Here is a 22306-nt window from a genome sequence, read left to right as displayed (position 1 = left end):
TTGCCTACAAATGCCATAATTTTATCATTCTTCATTGCGGAGTAATATTCCATTGTATAAATATGCCACAGTTTCTTTATCCATTCATCAACTGAAGGGCATCTAGGTTGGTTCCACAATCTGGCTATGGTGAATTGAGCAGCAATGAACATTGATGTGGCTGTATCTCTGTAGTATGCTGCTTTTAAGTCCTTTGGGTATAGGCCAAGGAGTGGGATAGCTGGGTCAAATGGTGTTTCCATTCCAAGCTTTCTGAGGAATCTCCACACTGCTTTCCAGAGTGGTTGCACTAATTTGCAACCCCACCAGCAATGTATGAGTGTTCCTTTTTCACCACATCCTCGCCAACACCTATTGTTGCTTGTATTCTTGATAATCGCCATTCTAATTGGGGTGAGATGAAATCTTAGGGTGGTTTTGATTTGCATTTCCCTTATTACTAGGGATGTTGAACATTTTTTCATATATCTGGTGATTACTTGTACATCTTCTTCTGTGAAGTGTCTGTTCATTTCCTTAGCCCATTTGTTGATTGGATTATTTGTATTCTTCGTGTAGAGTTTTTTGAGTTCTTTATAGATTCTGGAAATTAGCGCTCTATCTGAGGTATGGTTGGCAAAGATATTCTCCCACTCTGTAGGCTCTCTCTTCACATTTCTGATAGTTTCCTTTGCTGAGAGAAAGCTTTTTAGTTTGAATCTATCCCAGTTGTTTATTCTTGCTTTTATTTCTTGTGCTATGGGAGTCCTGTTAAGGAAATCTGATCCTGAGCCAACAAGTTGAAGATTTGGACCTACTTTTTCTTCTATAAGATGCAGGGTCAGTGTAGTTTTAATTTGCATTTCTCTAATTGCTAGAGATGTTGAACATTTTTTCATATATTTGTTGACCAATCATATTTCTTCTGTGCAGCATCTGTTCAGTTCCTTTGCCCATTTATTGATTGGGTTATTTGGGTCTTTTGGTGTTAAGTTTTTTGAGTTCTTTATATATCCTGAATGTATAAATATATATTCATGTCTATATATATTTGTATATAGACATGAATGCTCTATCTGAGGTGCAGGTGGCAAAGATTTTCTGCCATGCAGTAGGCTGTCTCTTCACGTCCTTGATTGTTTCCTTTGCAGTGAAGAAGCTTTTTAGTTTGATACCATCCCGATTATTGATTTTTTGTTTATTTATTTATTTTTATTGTAAACAAATGGGGTACAACTCATTTCTCTATACATGAAGTAGAGGCATACCATATGTGTAATCATATGTTTACATAGGGTAATGGTGTTTGATTCATTCTGTTATTTTTCCAATTATTGATTCTTGATTTTACTTCTTGTGCTTTAGTCTACTATAGTTTTCAGTGACTAGAGGTCACTTGTCATGACACCATAATTTATTTAATGTGCTGATCTTGGTTTTAGTAAGATTGTTTCTTTTTTCTCTTTTCTAAAACAACCTGAATTTGTGACCTTAAAAGATTTTATCTTAAGGTGTGCTATTTGATGTTGGTTTAGGGAATTGAAATCTAACTGTGCTTTGTTTTTCCTCCAGGTGAACCTTTGTTTTGACCAATTTGTTTACAAGCTGGCAGACCAGATATTTGCTTATTATAAGGTTATGGCAGGAAGGTGAGTATCTGATACGTGATTCCAATGCAAATCTTGGTTAATTAGATCGGATGTTTCTGTTAAAATCCAGCGCATGAAAAATACCCTGTTTCTTCTGTACCAGTTTGCTTCTCGATAAACGGTTACGATCGGAATGCAAGAATCAGGGAGCCACAATTCATCTCCCGCCATCTAACCGCTACGAGACACTGCTGAAGCAGAGGCATGTACAGGTGCGTTGGGCTCCTGTTGGGTCTCAGTGTAAGCCTGGAGCACGCATCAGAAATATTGGACTTTTCTTACAGTTTGCAAGGTTTAGTACGTTGCATGCCTAGGTGAATATCCTCATAAAGAGCTAGGATTTTTGTTTTTCTTTGAATGGGGGTCTTGCTGTGTTTCCCAGACTAGCCTCAGTCTTCTGGGCTCAAGTGATCCTTCTGCCTCAGTCTTCTGAGAAGAAGCTGGGTCTGGAGGCATGTTCTATCAAACCTGCCAGAGTGTTAAATTTTTAAGCGGACTGTAGTGGCACACACCTTTAATCCTAACTAGTTTGGAGGCTGGGACAGGATTGCCAACCTGGGCAATTGTAAGATTCAATCTCAAAATGAAATTTAAAAAGTACTGGAGCTGGGTGTGGTGGTGCACACCTGTAATCCCAGTGGCTCGGGAGGCTGAGGCAGGAGGATCGCAAGTTCAAAGCCAGCCTCAGCAACTCAGTGAGACCTTTTCTCTAAATAAAATATAAGATAGGTTGGGGATGTGGCTCAGTGGTCCAGTGCCCCTGAGTTCAATCCCTAGCACCAAAACAAAAAAAAGGACTGGGGATGTAACTCAGTGGTAGAGCTCTTGCCTAGCATATTCGAGGCCCTGAGTTCAATCCCCAGTGCCACCAAAACATAAACATAAAAAAAAGTAGCTAGGCATGTGGCAGATCCCTGTTATACCAGCTACTCAGGAAGCTAAGGCAGGAGGATTGCAAATTATGAGGCCAGCCTCAGCAACTTAGTGAGCCCCTGTCTTAAAATAAAAAATGGAAAGGACTGGGATGTAGCTCAGTGGTAGAATGTCCCTGGGTTCAATCCCAAGTATGACAGACACATATGCAAAACTTTTAACTTTCAAAGACAGTTTATGTTGAATAACCTCAAATGCAAGGGATCCCTGCAACTCTGCACCTGTCCTATTGTAAGCTTCAGGGGGCAGGTGTAACCCAGAAGGGTCTGTCCTTCTCCAGGAACTCCAAAGCCAAAGCATAAAAAGAACGTAGATGAGAAATAACTTGTTGGCTGTGAGTTTCAGAGACAAACTTTCTCATGGCCACAACAAAAAGAGATAGACAATGCTTGTTTTTAGTTGTATTTTTTGAAACAACATACGGTGATGTACCATATAACAACGTTTCAGTGAACTGCAGACTGCATATACCACTGTGGTCATACAATCTCAGTATCACCTGAACTGGGTGGGTAGCTCAGTAGTAGAGAGCTTGCCTAGCATTTTGAGACCGTGGGTTTGATCCCCAGCACTACATTTACACACACACAGATTACATGTGTGGTCATCTTAGTTCATGTAAATATATTTTATATTTGCACAACAACTAAATCACCTAATGATATATCCTGTTGTAGGTGATGTGTGATGTGTCTGCATCACACACAAAAATTGGAAAACAGTGGCAAAATTCCACTTAATTTCATTGTCTGTGTACAGGTAACCACTGTGTACATTTGGAGAGTCTTACCAGGGCTTTACTATATTGTTATCTAGGTCAAATGATGCTGATAAGTTCTCAGGACCCTGAAGTAGAGATGAAGGAATGCTCCCTTAGTTTTCATTTTAACAGCTATGACATGTTAGACATACCCAGGCCACTGTGTGGTGGGAGATGGGTCCTGAACACCATTATATGGGGTGCTGTAATCAACAGACACAGATATTTCAGGGTGCTAGTGAGGCTCAGGGTTTCTGCCCATGATTTAGGTTAAATTCAATGTTAAGGTGCTACAAAAGACTTCTAAGAATTTCCCTTACAGAATTTCAGCTCCAGGAAGGTAGGGTATTTGATTATGACACCCATATACATATAATTTCACCTAAAATGTTTAAATTTCTACTGTATCCTCATAAATACATTTTGTTCTTGTCTTTTGAAATAGATTTCTGAGGGACATTTTTGCAGTTGTCTGTCTGCTTTTTTGTTCTTGAAGTTTTCATGTTTACTCTTTCCCCTGATGACCTTCTTCTCCCTCCCTCTAGCTCCTCGGCAGATCAGTGGATCTCAATCGCCTGATTACACAGCGTGTGTCAGCAGGCATGTATAAGTCTCTGGAGCTAGCAATTGGACGATTTGAAAGTGAAGACTTGACATCAATAGTTGTAAGTAATGGAATTAATTTTATTTTCATCACTAGTAATAAATTGAACAAATGGTGGAGTCATTTTCTTGCATAAATAATAAAAGATAGGAACTCATTGAGTCTGGTCTGTCTCAAGTATCTCTTTTAACATCTACTCTTAGTGTTCTAAATCAAAGAACCAATAATCCGGTAACGATTTTATGGATATAAATGTATGTTAGAACTCATCAACCAACCTAGATGCCCTTCAGTTGATGAATGGATAAAGAAACTGTGGTATATATACACAATGGAATATTACTCATCCATAATGAAGAATAAAATTATGGCATTTGCTGGCAAATGGTTGGAGTTGGAGAATATCATGCTAAGTGAAAGAAGCCAAGCCCAAAAAACCAAAGGCCAAATGTTTTCTCTGATAAGTGGATGATGATACATAAGGGGTGGGGGGTGATAGGGGGAGGCAAGAGAAGAATGGAGGAACTTTGGATGGTGTAGAGGAAAATGGGGGGGGGGGAGTGGGGGAAGGAAAGAGTAGACTAAAGCATAGAACCCAGTGGCATTTAGTACATTCACATTCATGCAACCACCTTCTTTATCAAAGTTCCAAAACACTGCATCACAAGAGAAAATCCTCCTCCCATCAAGCAGTCATTCCCCATTCCCCCTTTGCCCTATGCCCCTGGCAATCATTAATTTGCTTTTTGTCTCTACGAATTTACCTATCCTGGATAGTTCATATAAGTGGAATCATATGATTAAAAAAACCCATCAGATTTTACATTTTAAATATGTGCAACTCATTGTTTACTAATTAAATCTCAAGCTATAAATAAACCTACATTATTAATCCTTACCTTAGGGAAAAAAATAGTACCCTAATCTAGGAATTATACCTAAGTATGGCAAAAGTTAGCATATAACTTAATTTAATAACATGATTATATTTCAGCAGTAATGAGTTAGTAGTTAAAATTTTGTAAAAATACTTTATCACAATAATCACAAAAAGATGTACTTTTGTGTTTTTTTTTTGTTGTTGTTGTTTTTGTTTTTGGTACCAGGGATTGAACCCAGGGCACATTATCACTGAACCACATTCCCCTGCCTTTTTATTTTTTTATTTTGTTACTTAGAGCCTTGCTAAATTGCTGAGGCTGGTCTTGAACTTTTGATCCTCCTGCTTCAGCCTTTCAAGCTGCTGGAATTACAGGTGTGAGCCACTGCGCCTGGCTCCATATTTTCATCTTGCTGAGGTTCAAAGTCCCGCTAGGCTTTTAATTGAAAAGCCCTCCTGGAGGCCAATTTAGAGATAAACAAGTCTCCTTGAAACCATAGCCCTGCTTTGACACAGCTCCGTCCCTGGTTTGACCCTGATGTTCAGGTCCCAATTCTGTTTGTTTTACAGAGGAAAGCAGGGGTGTGCTCTGTGGAAACACCTGTTTGGGATCCTCTGTAGTTTTTAAAAATACACAATTCTCAGCCTTCAGTAAAAAATTGCTAGACAGGAGAAACAAGATCAGATGATCAGACTAAGAGGGAAAAGCAGCTGAGTATACCAGAGCTTATATTAAGTAAGATTAATGAGCCAAGAAGATGGAGGAAAAGATAGATAAAATAGATGAAAAGGAGAATTCCTTCAGGGAATTAGAGTCCATAAAAAGCAATCAGGTAGATACTCCAAAAGTAAAGGACATAATATTCTTGAAGAATTTATAGAGCAATTTAAACACAGTAGAAGATAGGATTAAATAATAGAAAAATAGGACAGTAGAAAATATCTAAAATCAGAAACAGAAAAATAAGAATGGATGAAACAGAAAAAAGCTACGAAACATGGCAAATGGTAAAAGCCCTCTAATGTGTGATTGAGTGTTAGAGAAGACTAGAGAGAGGAAGGACAGTGCTGCAGAAGACTTGTCTAAAGAGAAAGCAGGAGAGAAAGTCTTAAATGGATGCAAGACACTGGAGCCTTGCTCCAGCTCTGCAATCTGGAGGTGGTGTGGGCCTCAGGGTGCCTCTGTGCGGGGCTTTACAGCTCCATTGACCACCTGACCTCACAGATTCTGGCTGTTGGACCCTGGTGTCTATGAATATTTAGGAATCAGTGTCATTTCAGAGCCAGTGTCCCCAGTGTTGAACAGTGTGGTTTTCTCCCCTTCCTTTATTTCTGTAAATGGTCACATGTTCTTTTCCGGTGTTAGAACATAAGAGGAGGATTTACATTATACATTTTTGTTAGTGTTACAAGATTCTTCATCCCCATGATTCAGGGAGCTTTGGGTATGGGAATTGGTTAAAGAGTGTTATGGTTTGGATTTGGAATGTCCCCCAAAGGTTTGTGTGTTAAAGTCTTGGTGCCAGTGCAGCAACACTCAGAGGTGGGATTCTGGCAAGTGTTTGGGTCGTGAGGGCTCTGACCTCATTAGTGAATTACACTATTGACGGATTCATAGCTGAATGGACTGTAGGAAGTAGCATCTAGTTGTAGGGAGTGGGGTCCTTGGGGGTGTACTCTTGGACTATCTCTTGTCCCTGGTCCTTCTCTGTCTCTCTCTGTCTTTCTCTTTCTCTGTTTCTTGGCAACCACAAGGTGAGAAGCTTTGCTCCACCAGACCTTCCCTGTCATGATATTCTGCCTTACCACAAGCCCACAGTAATGGAACCAAATGACCATGGACGAAATCCTCTGAAACCATGAACCAAAATAAAATCTTTCCTCCTTTAAATTGATTTTCTCAGGGATTTTATCACAGCAACAGAAAGCTGCCTAATATAAAGAACAATGATTTGTTCCATAATGATTCAAGTCAGGCATCTAGTCAGTAGACCTATAGCTTTCCCTTTGTACAAATAGGACCTCCTAAAATTGTCTATGGGAGTCTTAGGAATACCATGATCTGTGAGACAATGCCAAGATCTCTAGTAGTCAAACCATTTGAAATCACTTTCATTGTTCTACCTTGTACTTGACCACATTGAATTTAAGGAGCCCAGTTTGATGGCTTCTGTTTCCATTGCCCTTTGTGGCCTACAGAGAATAATTTCTGCAGAGGTTTTCAAGGATACTTGAGATGAGGCAAGGTTTAATGGTGGTCAAACAGTCAGCCTAGACTCTAGAATCTAATAGGTCAAAAACTCCCTTCTGACTCAAAAGTTCATGTGGGAGATGCTGTTGGCAATACTGTGTAGCCTGATAATGGTTAGGGATGATGGAGTAAAGGAAAGTGGAGATGCATTTAGGAGAGGGAATATGAGAGACATAAAGGTAAAGATTACTATTCTGGTGTCTTTGTCTGTTTTGGGTTGCTATAGCATAATACCAGAGATTGGATATCTTTATAAAGAAGGAAGGTTTCTTTAATTTACAGTTCTTAAGGTCCAAGAGCATTTTTCTGGCATCTGCTTCTGGTGAGGGCCTTATGGCAGATATCATCACATAACAGGTGAGTGTAAAAGAGTGGTGCTATGTTAGTCAGGTTTCTGTCACTGTGACAAGATACCAGAGAAAAACAACTTATGAAGAGGACAAGTTTATTTTGACTCATGCTTTCAGAATTTTCAGTTCATGGTCTGCTGACTCCTTTGCTTTTGGGCTGTTAATGGACCAAAAACCATGACAAGAAGCTTATGGTGGAGCAAAGCTGCCTTTCTCATGGCAACGGGGAAGCAAAAAGAGAAAGGAGGGACCCAGGTCTCAATATCTTCTTCAAGGGCACGTCCCTAATGACCTAACATCCATCCCCTAGACGCTACTTTTTTTTTTTTTTTTTTTGGTACCGGGGATTAAACCAGGGCCTGGTCATGCTAGGCAAACACTCTACTATGGAGGTACATCTGCAGCCCTATTTTAAAATTTTGAGACAGGGTCTTGCTATGTTGCCTAGGTTGGGCTCAAGCTTGTGATCCTCCTGCCTCAGCCTTCTGAGTAGTGGGGATTATAGGTGTGTGCCACTGCACCCAGACAGACCATCCTCTTAAAGGTTCACCTCCCAGGCTGGTGACCAAGCCTTTAGCATGTGTCCTTTTGGTGATATTTAAGATCCAAAGCATAACAGGTGCACGCAGGAAAGCTCACATGAGGGGAGAGGAAGCAAGAAAGCAGGCCAGGGCAGCCGAGCTTGCTCCCTAACAACCTGCTCTCGCAGCATCTAATAGGTCCCACAAAACCTAAGTTTTGGGAAAATTAGTCAAAACTCTAAAGTAAAACATCAATGCATGCATGTGGAGGGAGCCCTTATCACCTCACATGCCTCTTGAGAGCTCCTACCTCGATACCATTGCACCAGAAAATAAGCCTCAGTGTGAATGTTCATGGGGATAAACACATTTAAACAGTAGCACCTGTAACCATGTCTGCCCCCAAAGCAATGTGAGCTCCTTTCACTTAACAGTTGAGCTGCAGGAAAGGGTCGTGACCCAATCCCATCGCAAGTGTTATAATAAAAAAGAGGATAGAAGTGCACAGTATAAAAGCATGTCAGAAAGATGCCATGAAACCTGTGAAACCATGACCTAGTCTTTCAGAATGAGCAAGAGAAAGTGAGAAAGTGGTGTCTGCCGTGAAAGAACAACATCTATCAGGTTTTTTAAAATCCAGAAATAAGGTGATTAAAGAAAAGGAAGTTTTGAAAAGAGGTGATGGAACACATGAAAGATTTTATAAGAAAGTCACTTCAGAGGCGAAGACTGCACGATAGAACATAATGGATAATGACTTTAGAGAAATAAGAAGGAAAGAAGGAAAAGTTTTTTTAAAATTAGAAAGAAATGAGCTGGGCATGGTGGCTCATGCCTATAATCTTAGCAACCTGGGAGGCTGGGGCCAGAGGATCACAAGTTCAAAACCCCCCTGGACAACTTGGTGAGACTCTGTCTCAAGATAAAAATAAAAATGCTGGGGATGTAGCTCAGTGGTAGAGGGTCCCTGGGTTCAATCCCCAATACAAAAACAAAAACAAACACAACAAAATAAATATATACATATATAAAGAATTTGAGAGAAAATGATATAGGAGATAGACAAAGAGTCACTATTCATATTGTGGGGATTCCTGATGAAGAAAACCAAAGCAGCTGAATGAAGCAAATATTTAAAGGTATATTTCAAGAAAATATTGAGAAACTAGAATGCAACTTGCAAGTACAAATGGTTCCCAGCTTATGATTTGGCCTGCATTTTTCTGACTTGGTGATGGTGTGAAAACATACCCATGCAACCATTCTGTTTTACATTCTTAGTATAGTAGTCGGTAAGTTACATGAGACATTCAACACTTCGTTATAACACAGACTTTGTGTTAGGTGGTTTTGCCCAAATGTAGGCTAATGTGAATGTTCTGAGTATGTTCAGGGTAGGTGAGACCAAGCTATTTGCTAGGATAGAGGTATTAAATGCATTTTGTACTTAACGACATTTTCAACTTAGTGATGAGTTTAATTGGCATGTAACTCCCCCTGTAAGGAGCACCTGTATACAGTATATTGGAGATACACACCCTGTTTCTGGGAATACTAAACCAAAGTGACCAATGTCAAAAAATAATGCAGTAAGCCAACTAGTGAATTTACTGACCTGAATGTGTTTCTGCAGAAATTTAGAAAAGCTGACAATAGGCCATCTTATGAGCCTTAAGGATGCTGATGTGCTAGGTGTGTTGCACACACCTGTAATCCCAATGATATGGGAGGCTGAGCCAGGAGGATGGCAAGTTCAAGGCCAGCCTCAGCAACTTAGCAAGGCCCTAAGCAACTTAGTGAGATCCTGTCTCAAAATTAAAAAAAAAAAAAAGGCTGGGGATGTGGGGATGTAGCTTGGTGGTTAAGTCTCAGGTTCAATCCATAGTCCCCCACCACCAAAGAAAAGGATGTTATTAAGGACCCTGAAAATGACTATAACAATAACAAAAATATTGCAGTAAAAGTATTGGACTTTTTTTTTTTTATTTTTATCTAAATCATTTTTATTTTAATAAAGTGATACTATTTTTTTTATTATTGTATACAAATGGGATACATGTTGTTTCTCTATTTGTACATAGAGTCAAGGCATACCATTTGTGTAATCATACGTTTACATAGGGCAATGATGTTTATTTTTTTTTCCCTTCCCCCCCACCCCTCCCACCCCTCTTTTCCCTCTATACAGTCCTTCTTTCCTTCATTCTTACCGCTCTCCTTATCCCTAACCCTAAACCTAACCCTAAACCTAATGCTAACCCCTCCCACCCCCCATTATATGTCCTCATCCGCTTATCAGCGAGATCATTCGTCCTTTAGTTTTTTGAGATTGGCTTATCTCACTTAGCATGATATTCTCCAATTTCGTCCATTTGCCTACAAATGCCATAATTTTATCATTCTTCATTGCGGAGTAATATTCCATTGTATATATATGCCACAGTTTCTTTATCCATTCATCAACTGAAGGGCATCTAGGTTGGTTTCACAATCTGGCTATGGTGAATTGAGCAGCAATGAACATTGATGTGGCTGTATCTCTGTAGTATGCTGATTTTAAGTCCTTTGGGTATAGGCCAAGGAGTGGGATAGCTGGGTCAAATGGTGTTTCCATTCCAAGCTTTCTGAGGAATCTCCACACTGCTTTCCAGAGTGGCTGCACTAATTTGCAACCCCACCAGCAATGTATGAGTGTTCCTTTTTCACCACATCCTCGCCAACATTTGTTGGTTGTGTTCTATTGTTGCTTGTGTTCTTGATAATCGCCATTCTAATTGGGATGAGATGAAATCTTAGGGTAGTTTTGATTTGCATTTCCCTTATTACTAGGGATGTTGAACATTTTTTCATATATCTGTTGATTGCTTGTACATCTTCTTCTGTGAAGTGTCTGTTCATTTCCTTAGCCCATTTGTTGATTGGATTATTTGTATTCTTCGTGTAGAGTTTTTTGAGTTCTTTATAGATTCTGGACTTTAAAAGCGAAGAAAACAATCTTTTGTTTGAAAAGAGGGAGGACTCGGGACCAAATCCAATTGCCCTCAGACCTTTTCCAATAATCAAGGAAAGGAACTGTGAATCAAGGATTTTGCACCCAACCAAATTGATCTTCCAAGAATAAAGACCAAAGAGATATGGAAAAGAACATGCAAGATCTCAGGGGAGATTGTTCATAACCAGGGAGTGAGTTTCCGTCAGAGCAGCGGGACAGGCCTCAGCAGGGGTGGCCATTGGGCCTTGGTGATGGATGAGATGGATATTTGGCATTTTTTTCCTTTACACCAAGTCTTTGAAATCAATTGTGTTTCACACTCAGTGCATCTCAGTTGGTACAGATATGATCCCAGCCCTGGATGCCACAGGGACTGTGTACACCTTGGCAAGTTTTATGAGCAGTGTAATAGTTTAATCTGATTGAAGGGGAGATACTTTCTAAGATCCCAAGTGGATACCTGAAATTGCAGATTGTAGCTGGGTGTGGTGGCGCACGCCTTTCATCCCAGCTGCTTGGGAGGCTGAGGCAGGAGGATTGGAGGTTTGAAACCAGCCTCAGCAATTTAGTGAGACTGTTATACATCCTAGTGAGACCCTGTCTCAAAATAAATAAAATAAAATAAAAACTAAAAATAAAATAAATAAAATAAAATAATAAAACATAAAATAAGATATCGTGGGTTCAATCCCTGGTACAAAAAAAAAAGAAAGAAAGAAAGAAAGAAAGAAATCATAGATTGCATGAGATTCTATATGTACTGTGTTTCTCCCTAGACATACATACCCATGATGAAGTTTAATTTATAAATTAGGCACAATAAGAGATTAACAACAGTAACTAAAAAATAAACTAGAACAAGCGTAACAATATACAATAATAAAAATTATTTAAAGCTTAACACACTGGTAGCCACCTTCTTGCAGCCTCATTGTCTAGTCCCCACTATGCGCTGGACCACCAGGGACCACATGGCCTGGGTGGCAGTACTGATGCCTCCTTCCTGCATGATCCAGTTCTTTCCTTACACCCCTGTTTCTGTGACCCTATAGGAGCTGGATGGCCTTTTGGAAATCAATCGCATGACCCATAAGCTGCTGAGCAGGTACCTGACGCTGGACAGCTTTGACGCCATGTTCCGGGAAGCCAACCACAATGTGTCAGCACCCTATGGAAGAATCACCCTCCATGTCTTCTGGGAGCTCAACTACGACTTCCTGCCCAACTACTGCTACAATGGCTCCACCAACCGGTGAGCTTGCTGAGAGCTTCACAGATGGGTCTGGATGGCTTCACCCAGGAGCATTTGCCTGGAATGATCTTGGGGGACACTGTCTCCCCCACAGAATTTCACACTGTCACTGTGTCCCCTCCTCCTTCTCTTCCCCATTATTTCTAATGTCCAAGACATTAGAAACATTTCTTCCATTTGTAAGGGTAGCCCTGCCCTTGGGCACAGGGCCCTGGCTTTACACATGGAGACTAGGTGCCTGGGCTGGACTAGATAGGGAAGCTGTGGTTCCTGTCTAGGTGCTTGCTCGTGGCTTAGGACAGACTCTCATGGCCACACAGCAGCTCCTGGGGCGACAACTGCCTGTCGTTGGAATGTGGTGGATGACTCAACTTCTGGTGCTTTGCATCCTGGAATATTGGGGTGTGTGAGAATTGATCACCTACCTGCCATTTTACTGCTCTGCCGAATGTCACAAAAGAGTCACTGTGTTGGGTAGAACACTCGATAGCTGTGGCTTCGTGTGGTTTTAGTCCTGTAGTGTGGCCCAAATCTGGATAGCCCTGTCCTGTCCTGCATGTACCATGCAGTGGCCTTTCCAACTGAGAATACTGAGTCTGGTTCCTACAGCATGTCAGCATCCCAGGTCAGGGATGTGTGTATTGAACACCTCTGTCTTGAATGCCAGGCCCCACCAGCCCAGGGAGTGATGGGGGCACCAAGCAAGGTGCCTGGCCTTCTGAGCCCACCCAAAGGTAGAGGAGTTTGTGTGTGTGTTTGTGTGCACATGTATGTGTGTTATGAACACCTTTAAAAATAGGTGCCTTTGCTTTTGCTTTGCTACTGGATCTTAACATCCTACCTGTGAATTGATTGAACTGTTACTTGCTGTCAGGCACAGAGTTTTGTGTCCAAGAGATGGGGGTGCTTAGCTCTGATACCTGTGGGGAGAAGAGGGACCCTCCTATGGCTTGATCATGCCTGGACCCCTGGTGTCAGACCACATTTCATGTAGGGAAGCGGTTCAGGAACTGAGTTGGAGTTGCTGTCTATGCCATTTGATAGGCAGTTCTTCTGATGGCCCCATTGGTCAGTGTCCACCTTGGGCAGAGTCAGGTGGGGATGTGGCCATGGCCTCCAAGCTGCAGGTGGAGGGGCCTGAGTCACCACGGAAACCACACTTTAAGACTATTCATCTTTATTGAACTCACTTTTAAGGTGCCTGTTTTCCTGAAACACATTTTTAAAGTTGATACAGAGTTTGAAATAATTGAAAGATATTTTTATTATCCAAATAATGCATCATAATTATGGAAAATTAGAAATCATAGGTACTTGTGGGGGCAACAAGTTAAATCCCCTTGTAAAAAATGTGTCTTTATTCTGGAGTTCTTGCCATATGGTCAGCACTCCATGTCACCAGGTCCTGTGTGGATTTAACCAACCACGGATCAAAATATTCTGAAAAAAATTAGTCTGTGCATGCACAAATGTTTTCTTGTCATTATTTCCTAAACAATACAGTATAACAACTGTTCGCCTAGCATTTACATTGCATTAGGTATTATAAGGCATCTAGAGATAATTTAAAGTATACAGAGGGATGTGCATAGGCTCTATGCAAATACTACTCCATTTCATATAAGGAATTTGATCATCCACAGACCTTGATATCTTCAGGGTGTCTTGGAACCAATCCCTGCAGACACTGAGAGACTACCATATAGTTAAATACACATATACATATATATATTTTTTATTTTGCAAAAGTGAGGTTATGAGGTGTGCTTTTCACATATTACATCACGAGGGTTGCTGTGTCAATGAAGGAACATCCATGTTTGTGCTGCTGTCTGAAAATACATTCAGGTCATGGCTGATGTTTGCAGGATCCTCTTTGTTTTGTGTGCTGCACCCACAACCAACACTGGCGGGGTGCTTCTGTTGACAGTGACCATTCTGGGGAATCAGGCTTTAAAAATTCTGCGCTGCTCCCTGAGGTTCCATAGGTTTGACCATCCATAGGTTTGAACATAAAAAAGAACTTTCCCCAGCTATCTTCTTCTCTTTGCTGCTTTGGGACATCCCTGTGGGCCATCCAGAATTGATAGCCTCTCAAAGCCTCTTTGAGTGGCTTTGAGTGAGGGCCTCTTCCTGGGTTGGTGGCTCCTGCCTAGATCCTCTCCCAGTACCCAAGAGCTGGTGTCTGCATTAAGTGTCTTTCTTCCTGAGTTTCCCTGGTGTCATATGAGGGCTTTGGGTGGAGCTGTTGCGTGTCATGCAGCAGAGCAGACACGGTCCAGCCCATTATGCTGGATCATTACCTCATACTCATTTCTCATTATTATTGTGCTCATGCATGTTCTCCAGAAGGGATGATACCTCGGCTCTGGAAGTGTGAGGGACACACACTTTTTTTGTGAAACCAAGTATAAGAGAGAACCCCCATGGGTAGCAAAACTTGCTGCTGTGCTGACCTGGTGCTCAGACTGAGTGTAGCTGCCCAAGCATCGTGTGGGAGTGAGATGTGTCCAGGTGACCTGATGCACACGGCTTAGTTACTAGACAATTGTTTTCCCTTCAACCCAAGAGGTCTTTGTGATGACACAGGCAGCCGTGCACTAGCGCTGCATTCAGTTGTGATCTAGGCAGTTGGGATCCTTTCAGCAAAAGCAGCTCTATGGGGTTCCTTCTCCCTAATTGGTCCAGTGTGTAAATCTGGACTTACCTGGAGACAGAGCTGCATAGCATGGGCCTCTTGTGTGTCCTTGCTACCTGTCCTCCTTCAGTTCTAGCCAAGGAACTGCCAATATTTGGGACTATTCTCAGTGCAGGACTGTCCCATGTTGTAGGTGTTCAGCAGCATCCCTGGCTACTCCCAGATGCCAGAGGCACTTCCCTTTGACCTGTGACAGCCAGGGCTGTCTCCAGACGTGTCAGGGTCACCCAGGGTGAGAGCCCAGAGCAATGAGGAAGCACAGTGATGTGGTACATGCTGAAGGGTGCTGCCCTGTCTCTCTGGATGAGCTGCCCACTTGCTGCTAACTGTGCATAGCATTTTCTTATCTCTAACCTGAAACATGGAGCAACACCTCAGCCCTTCCATTCTGAGTCTGTTCACCTGCAGTATCTAACACAAATCACAGTGGCAGGAAGAGATGACTCTACATCTTTGTCTGTGAGCTCTTGTTTCCTGTGCTACCCAAAAAGTGTTGTAGATATTCCTGTGAGCAGATAAGCACAACATACTGCCCAGGGCCCTGTGTGCTGGGACTTGTGCCTGGGTGACTGCATTGCCTCCCAACCTTGAACAGGAGGTTCTGAGACACATTGGGTACACTGATTTTTTTGTTGTTTGTTTTTTGGTTTTGCTGTGCTCCAGATTGAACCTGGGACCCGGGGTTGCTTAACCACTGAGCTATATCCCCAACCCTTTTTATTTTTTAAGTTTAAGCTAGCCTCAAACCTCCCTGTGATCCTTCTGCCTCAGCCTCCCAGGTAGCTGGGATTACAGGCGTGTAGTCCTACATCCATCTCACAGGGGCATTCCAATCACCAAAGGAGCTTTGTTTTACTTGGGCAACCTCCATCTATACCAGTGTTGGTACAAATCTTTACTTCGGTATTTTTCATAAGTCCTCCAGTGGAATCATTAAAATTTTATTACCTGGAAAAGACATTTTAAAACAGCATTTTATATATCCAAGCTATAGATTGAATCTGTCCCCAAGGTCTAATTCCGTACCTACAGATTTTCTGGGGGCTGCGTGAGTCAAGACAGAACTTTGCTTGCTGGTTGGCACACCCACTGATTCCTAAGCAGTGAGTTACACCTCATGGCTCTGGGAGGTGACTTAGTGTGGCGTGGAACTGAAAGTCTTCTTGTACATCTGATAAATGTGTGACAGAGCTAAAGTTCTGAAAATAAGCTGACAGAGTGGACATTCCGTGGGACCAGAGTCAGGTTGTTTAGCCAGAAGACTGCTGACAGGAGAGTGTGTCCTTGGGGTGACATGTCAAGTCCTATCACTGTTCAAGTCAGCTTCCATCCTGGGTTTCTCCATGGTTGAGATACCATTTTTATGTTTGAAATTTGTAAGTAATTTATAGGGAGTTAGTCTGAGATTATACAAATTAACTGTTCCTTGTTGAAATTTGACCCCCAAGCTTTAGCATCTATGGATGATTCTTAGCTGAACCTCTTGTCATTATGGTGGTGTAACAACAGTGAGTTCTAACTCCCTCATCACCTCTACAGGTATTACTTGGCATCTGCTGTGCATGTTAACATGTTTCTTATCAGCAAGGGCCCAGGAATTCCATCTCAGAGTTGTATTCTGTTACTAACCTTTAGTTGATTTTTTTTTGTGGGGGGGTGTGAGACAGGTACCAGGGTTAGAACCCAGGAACGTTCAACCACTGAGCCACGTCCCCAGCCCTTTCTATATTTTATTTTGAGACAGGGTTTGCTAAGTTGGTTAGTGCCTTGCTAAATGGCTGAGGCTGACTTTGAACTTGCAATCCTCCTGCCTTAGTGTCCGGAGCTGCTGGAATTACAGGTGTGAGCCACTGCACCCAGCCCCCTAGTTGATTTTTATAACTCAGATTGTCCTTATTTGGGCAGTGGCTGTCCTTCAGAATGGTTTCTGTGTGCTTTTGGCAAGTCCCCAATTGTTCAATAAGCACCACCCTCCCTTCTGCACTATGAGATGTTCCAGGCTCATCTTGTACTTTTACTGCTTGCTCCTTATAATCTGTCATTTCTCAAAAAGTTCCTTTTAGTAGAAGATGCTGTTTAAAATGATATGTCTGGTATTATGTGTGTCCATTGCTACTGGGATGTCATTGTTTCTAGACCCTTTCAATAATGAGAGTAGGACATACTTGCATGTGTAGTGTATTAGGGTCTGATGGCTGCTATAACAACAGAAATATATTCATTTACTGTTTTGGTGGCCCGAATCAAGGTGCCAACAGAAACATGCTTCCTCTGACACACTGGTTAGAATACTTGCCACATCCTAGCCTCTGGTGCTAATTTTTAATTCCTGACATTCCTGGGCTTTAAGCTGATTCATCCCAATCTTTGTCTCTGTCATTGCATGATGTTCTTGCTGTGTGTCTCTGTCTCTGTGTCTCTTACCTTCTTATAAGAACACCAGTCATTGGATTAAGAGTCCATCCTATTCCAGTATGGTTTCAACTTTTTTGTTGTTGCAGTGCTGGGGATCAAAACTCAGGGCTTCATATGTGCCAGGCAAGTGCTCTACCACTGAACTACACCCCAGCCCCTGATCCCCCTGATCCCCCGATCTCATCTTAATTTAACTAATTACATATGCAATGACTCTATTTCTACCTTCTGAGGTGCTGGGGTTAAAGACTTAAACATCTGTTTTTGAGACACAATTCAATTCATAACATGCATGCATGTGGAATGTGTGTGAATGTATTTCTATATAGCTATCTATATGTTAAATCCATGACTTCATACTGATATATCTAATTCTATACCATAGTGTTCATTCTAATCTTTACTCATTACATTTTTCTGAGTTCCTTAAACACTGAGAATCTTTGCTTCATTAATTATTAGTATATTTACTCACATGTCCAGTTCTAGAAAATGCAGGCTGGTTTCAGAATTGCCAGTTCTTAACTGTGAAACAGACCTACCAATTTCCAACATGTTTTCTTTATTCTGAGAGTATATAGTCAATATTCTGTTCAAAAGTTATTTAGGATGATAGATTAACAGAGTCTGAATCTATTCTTTCACCTTAAGTGAAATGAATATTCTGTTATTTGGGTTATAAAGTTGTTTAGGACGATGACTTAACAGTCTGAACCTATTCTTGCACCTTAAGTGAAAAACTAGACAAAATGATTGAATTACCTATTATCAGACATTAGACATTTCCCTGAGGTCAAGGTAACAAATGAAATGTGAACCCTGTGATTACTGCCTAGAAGCAATTTCTGACTAAGTACAGAGGGACAATTCAACTATACCTTAGAGTTGAGCACAGTGGTGCTTGCCTGTAATCCCAGCCACTCAGAAAGCTGAGGCAGGAATAATCACAAGTTCAAAACCAACTAACACTTGGAAGTCTTGCTTAGTAGAGTAGACAGATTGGAATTTGCAGAATCTGAGACAGCTGGAATTTATAGGGCAGAATATGGGAGAGAATAGAGTACACGGTTCCTCAAGTCAACCTGGGCCTCCTTAGTCTTTACTTGAATAATAAACTGTGTTTGTTTTGGGGAGCTATGAGCCAAATAATTCACAGTGCTCACAGAAGGCTAGGAATCACCTGAGTTTGCAGCAGTATTGGAGAAACTTAATTCAACAACCAGGCATTCAGTCAAGTTAGTAGAAGGGTCTTACCTCAGAAGAAGATCTAAATTAGTTCTAGGCTACTAACTCCTTTGTGTACCCCAGAATTGCCAAAATTAATCATGAAAGGATCTAACTGATATGTAAGTAATTTAACTACCTCCCCCAAGACCCCTCAAGAAATCCCTCAACTCTCTCTAAAAGACAATAACAAAATCCAAACTCTCAACAAGACATTACAATGCCTAGCATCCAATCAAGAATTACTAGATATACCAAGAACCAAGAAAATGTGATCCCACAACTAGAAGAGTCAATCCATAAAAACCAGACACAGAAATTAGCAGATATGAATATTGAAACAATTTTAAATATGCTTAAGATTTAGAAGAAATTAAACAATGTAGAGATCAATGGGTGTTATGTCAAAGAATCAGATGGATTAAAGCTCAAAATACAACATCTAAAGTGAAAAATTCGCTTGTTGGACTGAATATTAGATTGTATTTTGCAAGACTTTAGTAAATTTGAAATAACAGAAACTATCTGAACTGAAGCCCAGAGAGAGAAAAATGATGAAAAAAAATGAGAAAAGTTCAATGAGCTGTGGATGATATCAAGTGTTCTAATCAGCCCATAAGTAATACTAGTAAGAGACTGTGACCAGAGAGAAAAGAATATTTGCAAATTAATGGCCAAAAAATTTGCAAATTTGGTGAAAACTATAATCCTGTAATAAGGAGCTCAATGAATTTTTCTTTTTTTGGGGAGGGGTATTGGGGATCCAACTCAGGGGCACTCAACCACTGAGTCACATCACCAGCCCTATTTTGTATTTTATTTAGAGACAGGGTCTCACTTAGCATTCACTAAGTTGCTGAGGCTAGTTTTGAACTCCTGCCTCAGCCTCCCAAGCTTCTGGAAATATAGGCTTGCCACACCTGGCAAGTTCAATGAATCTTAAACAGGAATAATGAAAATGTCATTTACTCCTGGGCCCAGCACTCAGTAGGGTTCTAGTGTGAAAACTAAGTCTTGATTTAGCAAAATCTGGAGTGGGGGCTTTAGTTGTTGGTGCTGAAACATAGTTTTCCTATTTTTAGAGGTTGCAATGAGTTTCCCACACTCTGTCTGAGGGCACAGCCCTCCGCAAGATGTCCTTCACTTGACACCAACCACAAGTTTGGGGTCACTTGGGGTCACCCTTATTTCTGACCAGTTGGATAAAAATTCAGGCCCCCTCCCCAGGTGAAAAATTCAGAGTACTTACTGAGTACACAGTTTTAAAATCATAATTCATTGTAGCAAAAGGATACAAATCAGAGGAGACCCCTGCGGTGGGTCTGGGAGGGTCCCGTATGCAAAGCTTACCCTGTCTCAGGTGTATCACCCCACTGAACTTGAGGCATGATGGTACTTGAGGTGTACTGCCAACCAGGGAGGCATGCTCAAACTTTGGTGTCGATTTCTGTTGTGTAATTACACAGGCATGATGGACTAAACCACTGGCCACAGGATCGAGCTCAGCCTCCAGCTGATTTCACCCAGCTCAAAGCCCCAGGTGTTGGTCACGTGGTTGGTAAAAGAATTTGATTATTCCCCATTCCTGGGAGGTGCCCTCTTGAAATTTCTGAGTGACAAGAATGACTGCTATTCAGGACCCCTTGGACCACACCTGAATTTATGCTGAGAAAGTCTCAGATTAGGGGCTGGCTACACCTGAAAAGACCAACCATGTGACCAGAGCCTGTCTACATTTGATGAATTAAAAAAAATTATAAAAGTATAGTATTTAGAACTATAGAATGAATACCTGTATTATATCATGTCTCATATACATGTATTTTGATTTAAAATTTTAATAACATTGTAGGAAGTAATTACATTACTTTGACAGTTTTATATCTCAGTGATATAAACAAAATAAGTTAAGGCCAACTTTCAAAAATCTAACCAGCATTTTAAACATTCTTACTTTGGGAAAACATATTGTGTTTTAAGCAGTGGCAGAAAAACTTTTGTAACATCAAAGACAAATGGAAGCTGATGTGTGTGTGGCAGCTTTGCAGGCGTCCTTCCATCCAGAGCCATCACAGCGTGAGCGGTACCCAGGACCTCTAGGGAAGGGGCTCCCTCCTCTGAATAGCACCCTGACCTTGGTGCCTCCTGATGGTGCACTCATCCTTTAATAAGTGTGTGACCTCACGTGCAACACAGACACACCCTCTCATATACACACATCCATGCAGACACACCCTCCATACATAGACTCACACACATGCAGAGAAACACACAAATACACAGACACATGCAGATTTACACATGGGCCCATATAGATAGAAACACACACACACACACACTCTGTTGAGTGCAGTTCATTAGTGATACCGACTACTGACAGTTCAGTGGTGCAGGATCCTTTTGAAAAACACACACACACACACACACACAAAAGAGTCAGAGTGCAGTTTTTCTCTGGGAGTGTTAATGTAGGTGATTTTGGCCCACAGTTGATGGGATGCGCCTGCAGTGCTGTGGTAGTTGGGAAGCTGGCCCAGGGCTGCTCTGGTGTCTGGGTGTCCTGTCTGTGAATGTGCTCAGCCTCCTTGCAGGTGCACATGCAGTATGTGCTGACAGTATTTTGATTGTTGCTTGCTTTCTTGTTTACTAAAGCACGGTATGAGTTGGTCAAGTTCTTAGAATGAAATACTGAATCCACGTATCTTTAGTACACTTCTTTGTAACTTGATCAACATTTCTGCTCGAAAATATAATCATTTGATGTGTGGTCCCTTAAACTCACTATCAAGATACAATCTCCTGCCTGGGTTTGGTCTTAAATACTGAAGTTTGCTTGTTCTTCCCCATTTAGCCCATACATAACTAGTTCTCTGAGTAACTGGGTCATCACTGCTCATGGGGGCTGCTGCCCCTCTGTCATTGCCGTTTGGAAGAATAGCGAACCCAAAGTCACATTCATTATCAATTATCAGATTGTGTTAGGCTGGAGATGGTCCTGCTGCCAACAGGTGAGCATTTTCCTGAGTTTGGAGACTGTGTTTATGGGTGGGAGGATATCAGGAGTCCTTGTTGTGGCTCCTGACTTTGGATACATTTATTCTATTTCAGATGTGTATCTAATTCATTCTATGGCTTTTTACTTTACTAGAATTTTCCTATTTGATGATTGTATCAGTTTAATTGAGAGGCAAACTTAATAGATGGGTAATAGAAAAGTTTAGAATATAATTAACTACAGTTACTTTGGTTTTCTTTTTAATATTTCTTGTGCAGGTTTGTTCGAACAGTGTTACCATTTTCTCAGGAATTTCAAAGAGATAAACAGCCTAATGCACAACCCCAATATTTGCATGGATCCAAGGTAGGTTTTTTTTGTGTTCGTGAAGTTTATAATGAAGCATAATTTGAAATTTAATATTTTTTTTCTCTTTCTCTGTTTCTTTTCTCTTTCTTGTCTTTACTAAACTTCCTTTCTTCCCTCTTTTTTTCCTGGTTTTTGTTGTTGTTTATTTCTTAGTTCGAGACAGGGTATCACTATGTTGTATTCAGGCTGGCCCTAAACTCCTGGGCTCAAGTGATCCTCCTGCCTTAGACCCCCAAGTAACTGGGACTGCAGGTGTGCACCACCTTGCCCAGCTTGAAATTTAATTTAAGTCAGTTTAATTGCAATGATGTAAATGTATCATACCATGTAGAAAATGTTATTTTTCCTTCTATTCCTTTAATATGTTCCTGAAAAGTAATTTAAAAACAGAAGCAAGTGGGATTTGGTGGCATATGCTCACGGTTCTATCTACT

General features: G+C 41.1%; 1 protein-coding gene across 5 annotated transcripts in view; it reads left to right on the top strand.

Moving 5' to 3' along the window:
* Cyfip1 (cytoplasmic FMR1 interacting protein 1) overlaps positions 1-22306 on the top strand; it is a 102631-nt gene that overhangs the window by 62899 nt on the left and 17426 nt on the right. For all 5 annotated transcript variants that reach the window (XM_047541340.1, XM_047541341.1, XM_047541342.1 and 2 more), the window contains 5 exons: positions 1552-1628; positions 1732-1840; positions 3867-3986; positions 11972-12171; positions 21782-21869. In XM_047541340.1, the coding sequence (XP_047397296.1) occupies positions 1552-1628; positions 1732-1840; positions 3867-3986; positions 11972-12171; positions 21782-21869 (594 nt within the window). The remainder of the gene's footprint in view (positions 1-1551; positions 1629-1731; positions 1841-3866; positions 3987-11971; positions 12172-21781; positions 21870-22306) is intronic.

The sequence above is a fragment of the Sciurus carolinensis genome, chromosome 2 (assembly GCF_902686445.1).
Source record: "Sciurus carolinensis chromosome 2, mSciCar1.2, whole genome shotgun sequence".
Lineage (NCBI taxonomy): Eukaryota > Metazoa > Chordata > Mammalia > Rodentia > Sciuridae > Sciurus > Sciurus carolinensis.
The sequence above is the reverse complement of the archived record's forward strand: the minus strand, read 5'-3'. Positions and strand labels throughout refer to the sequence as shown.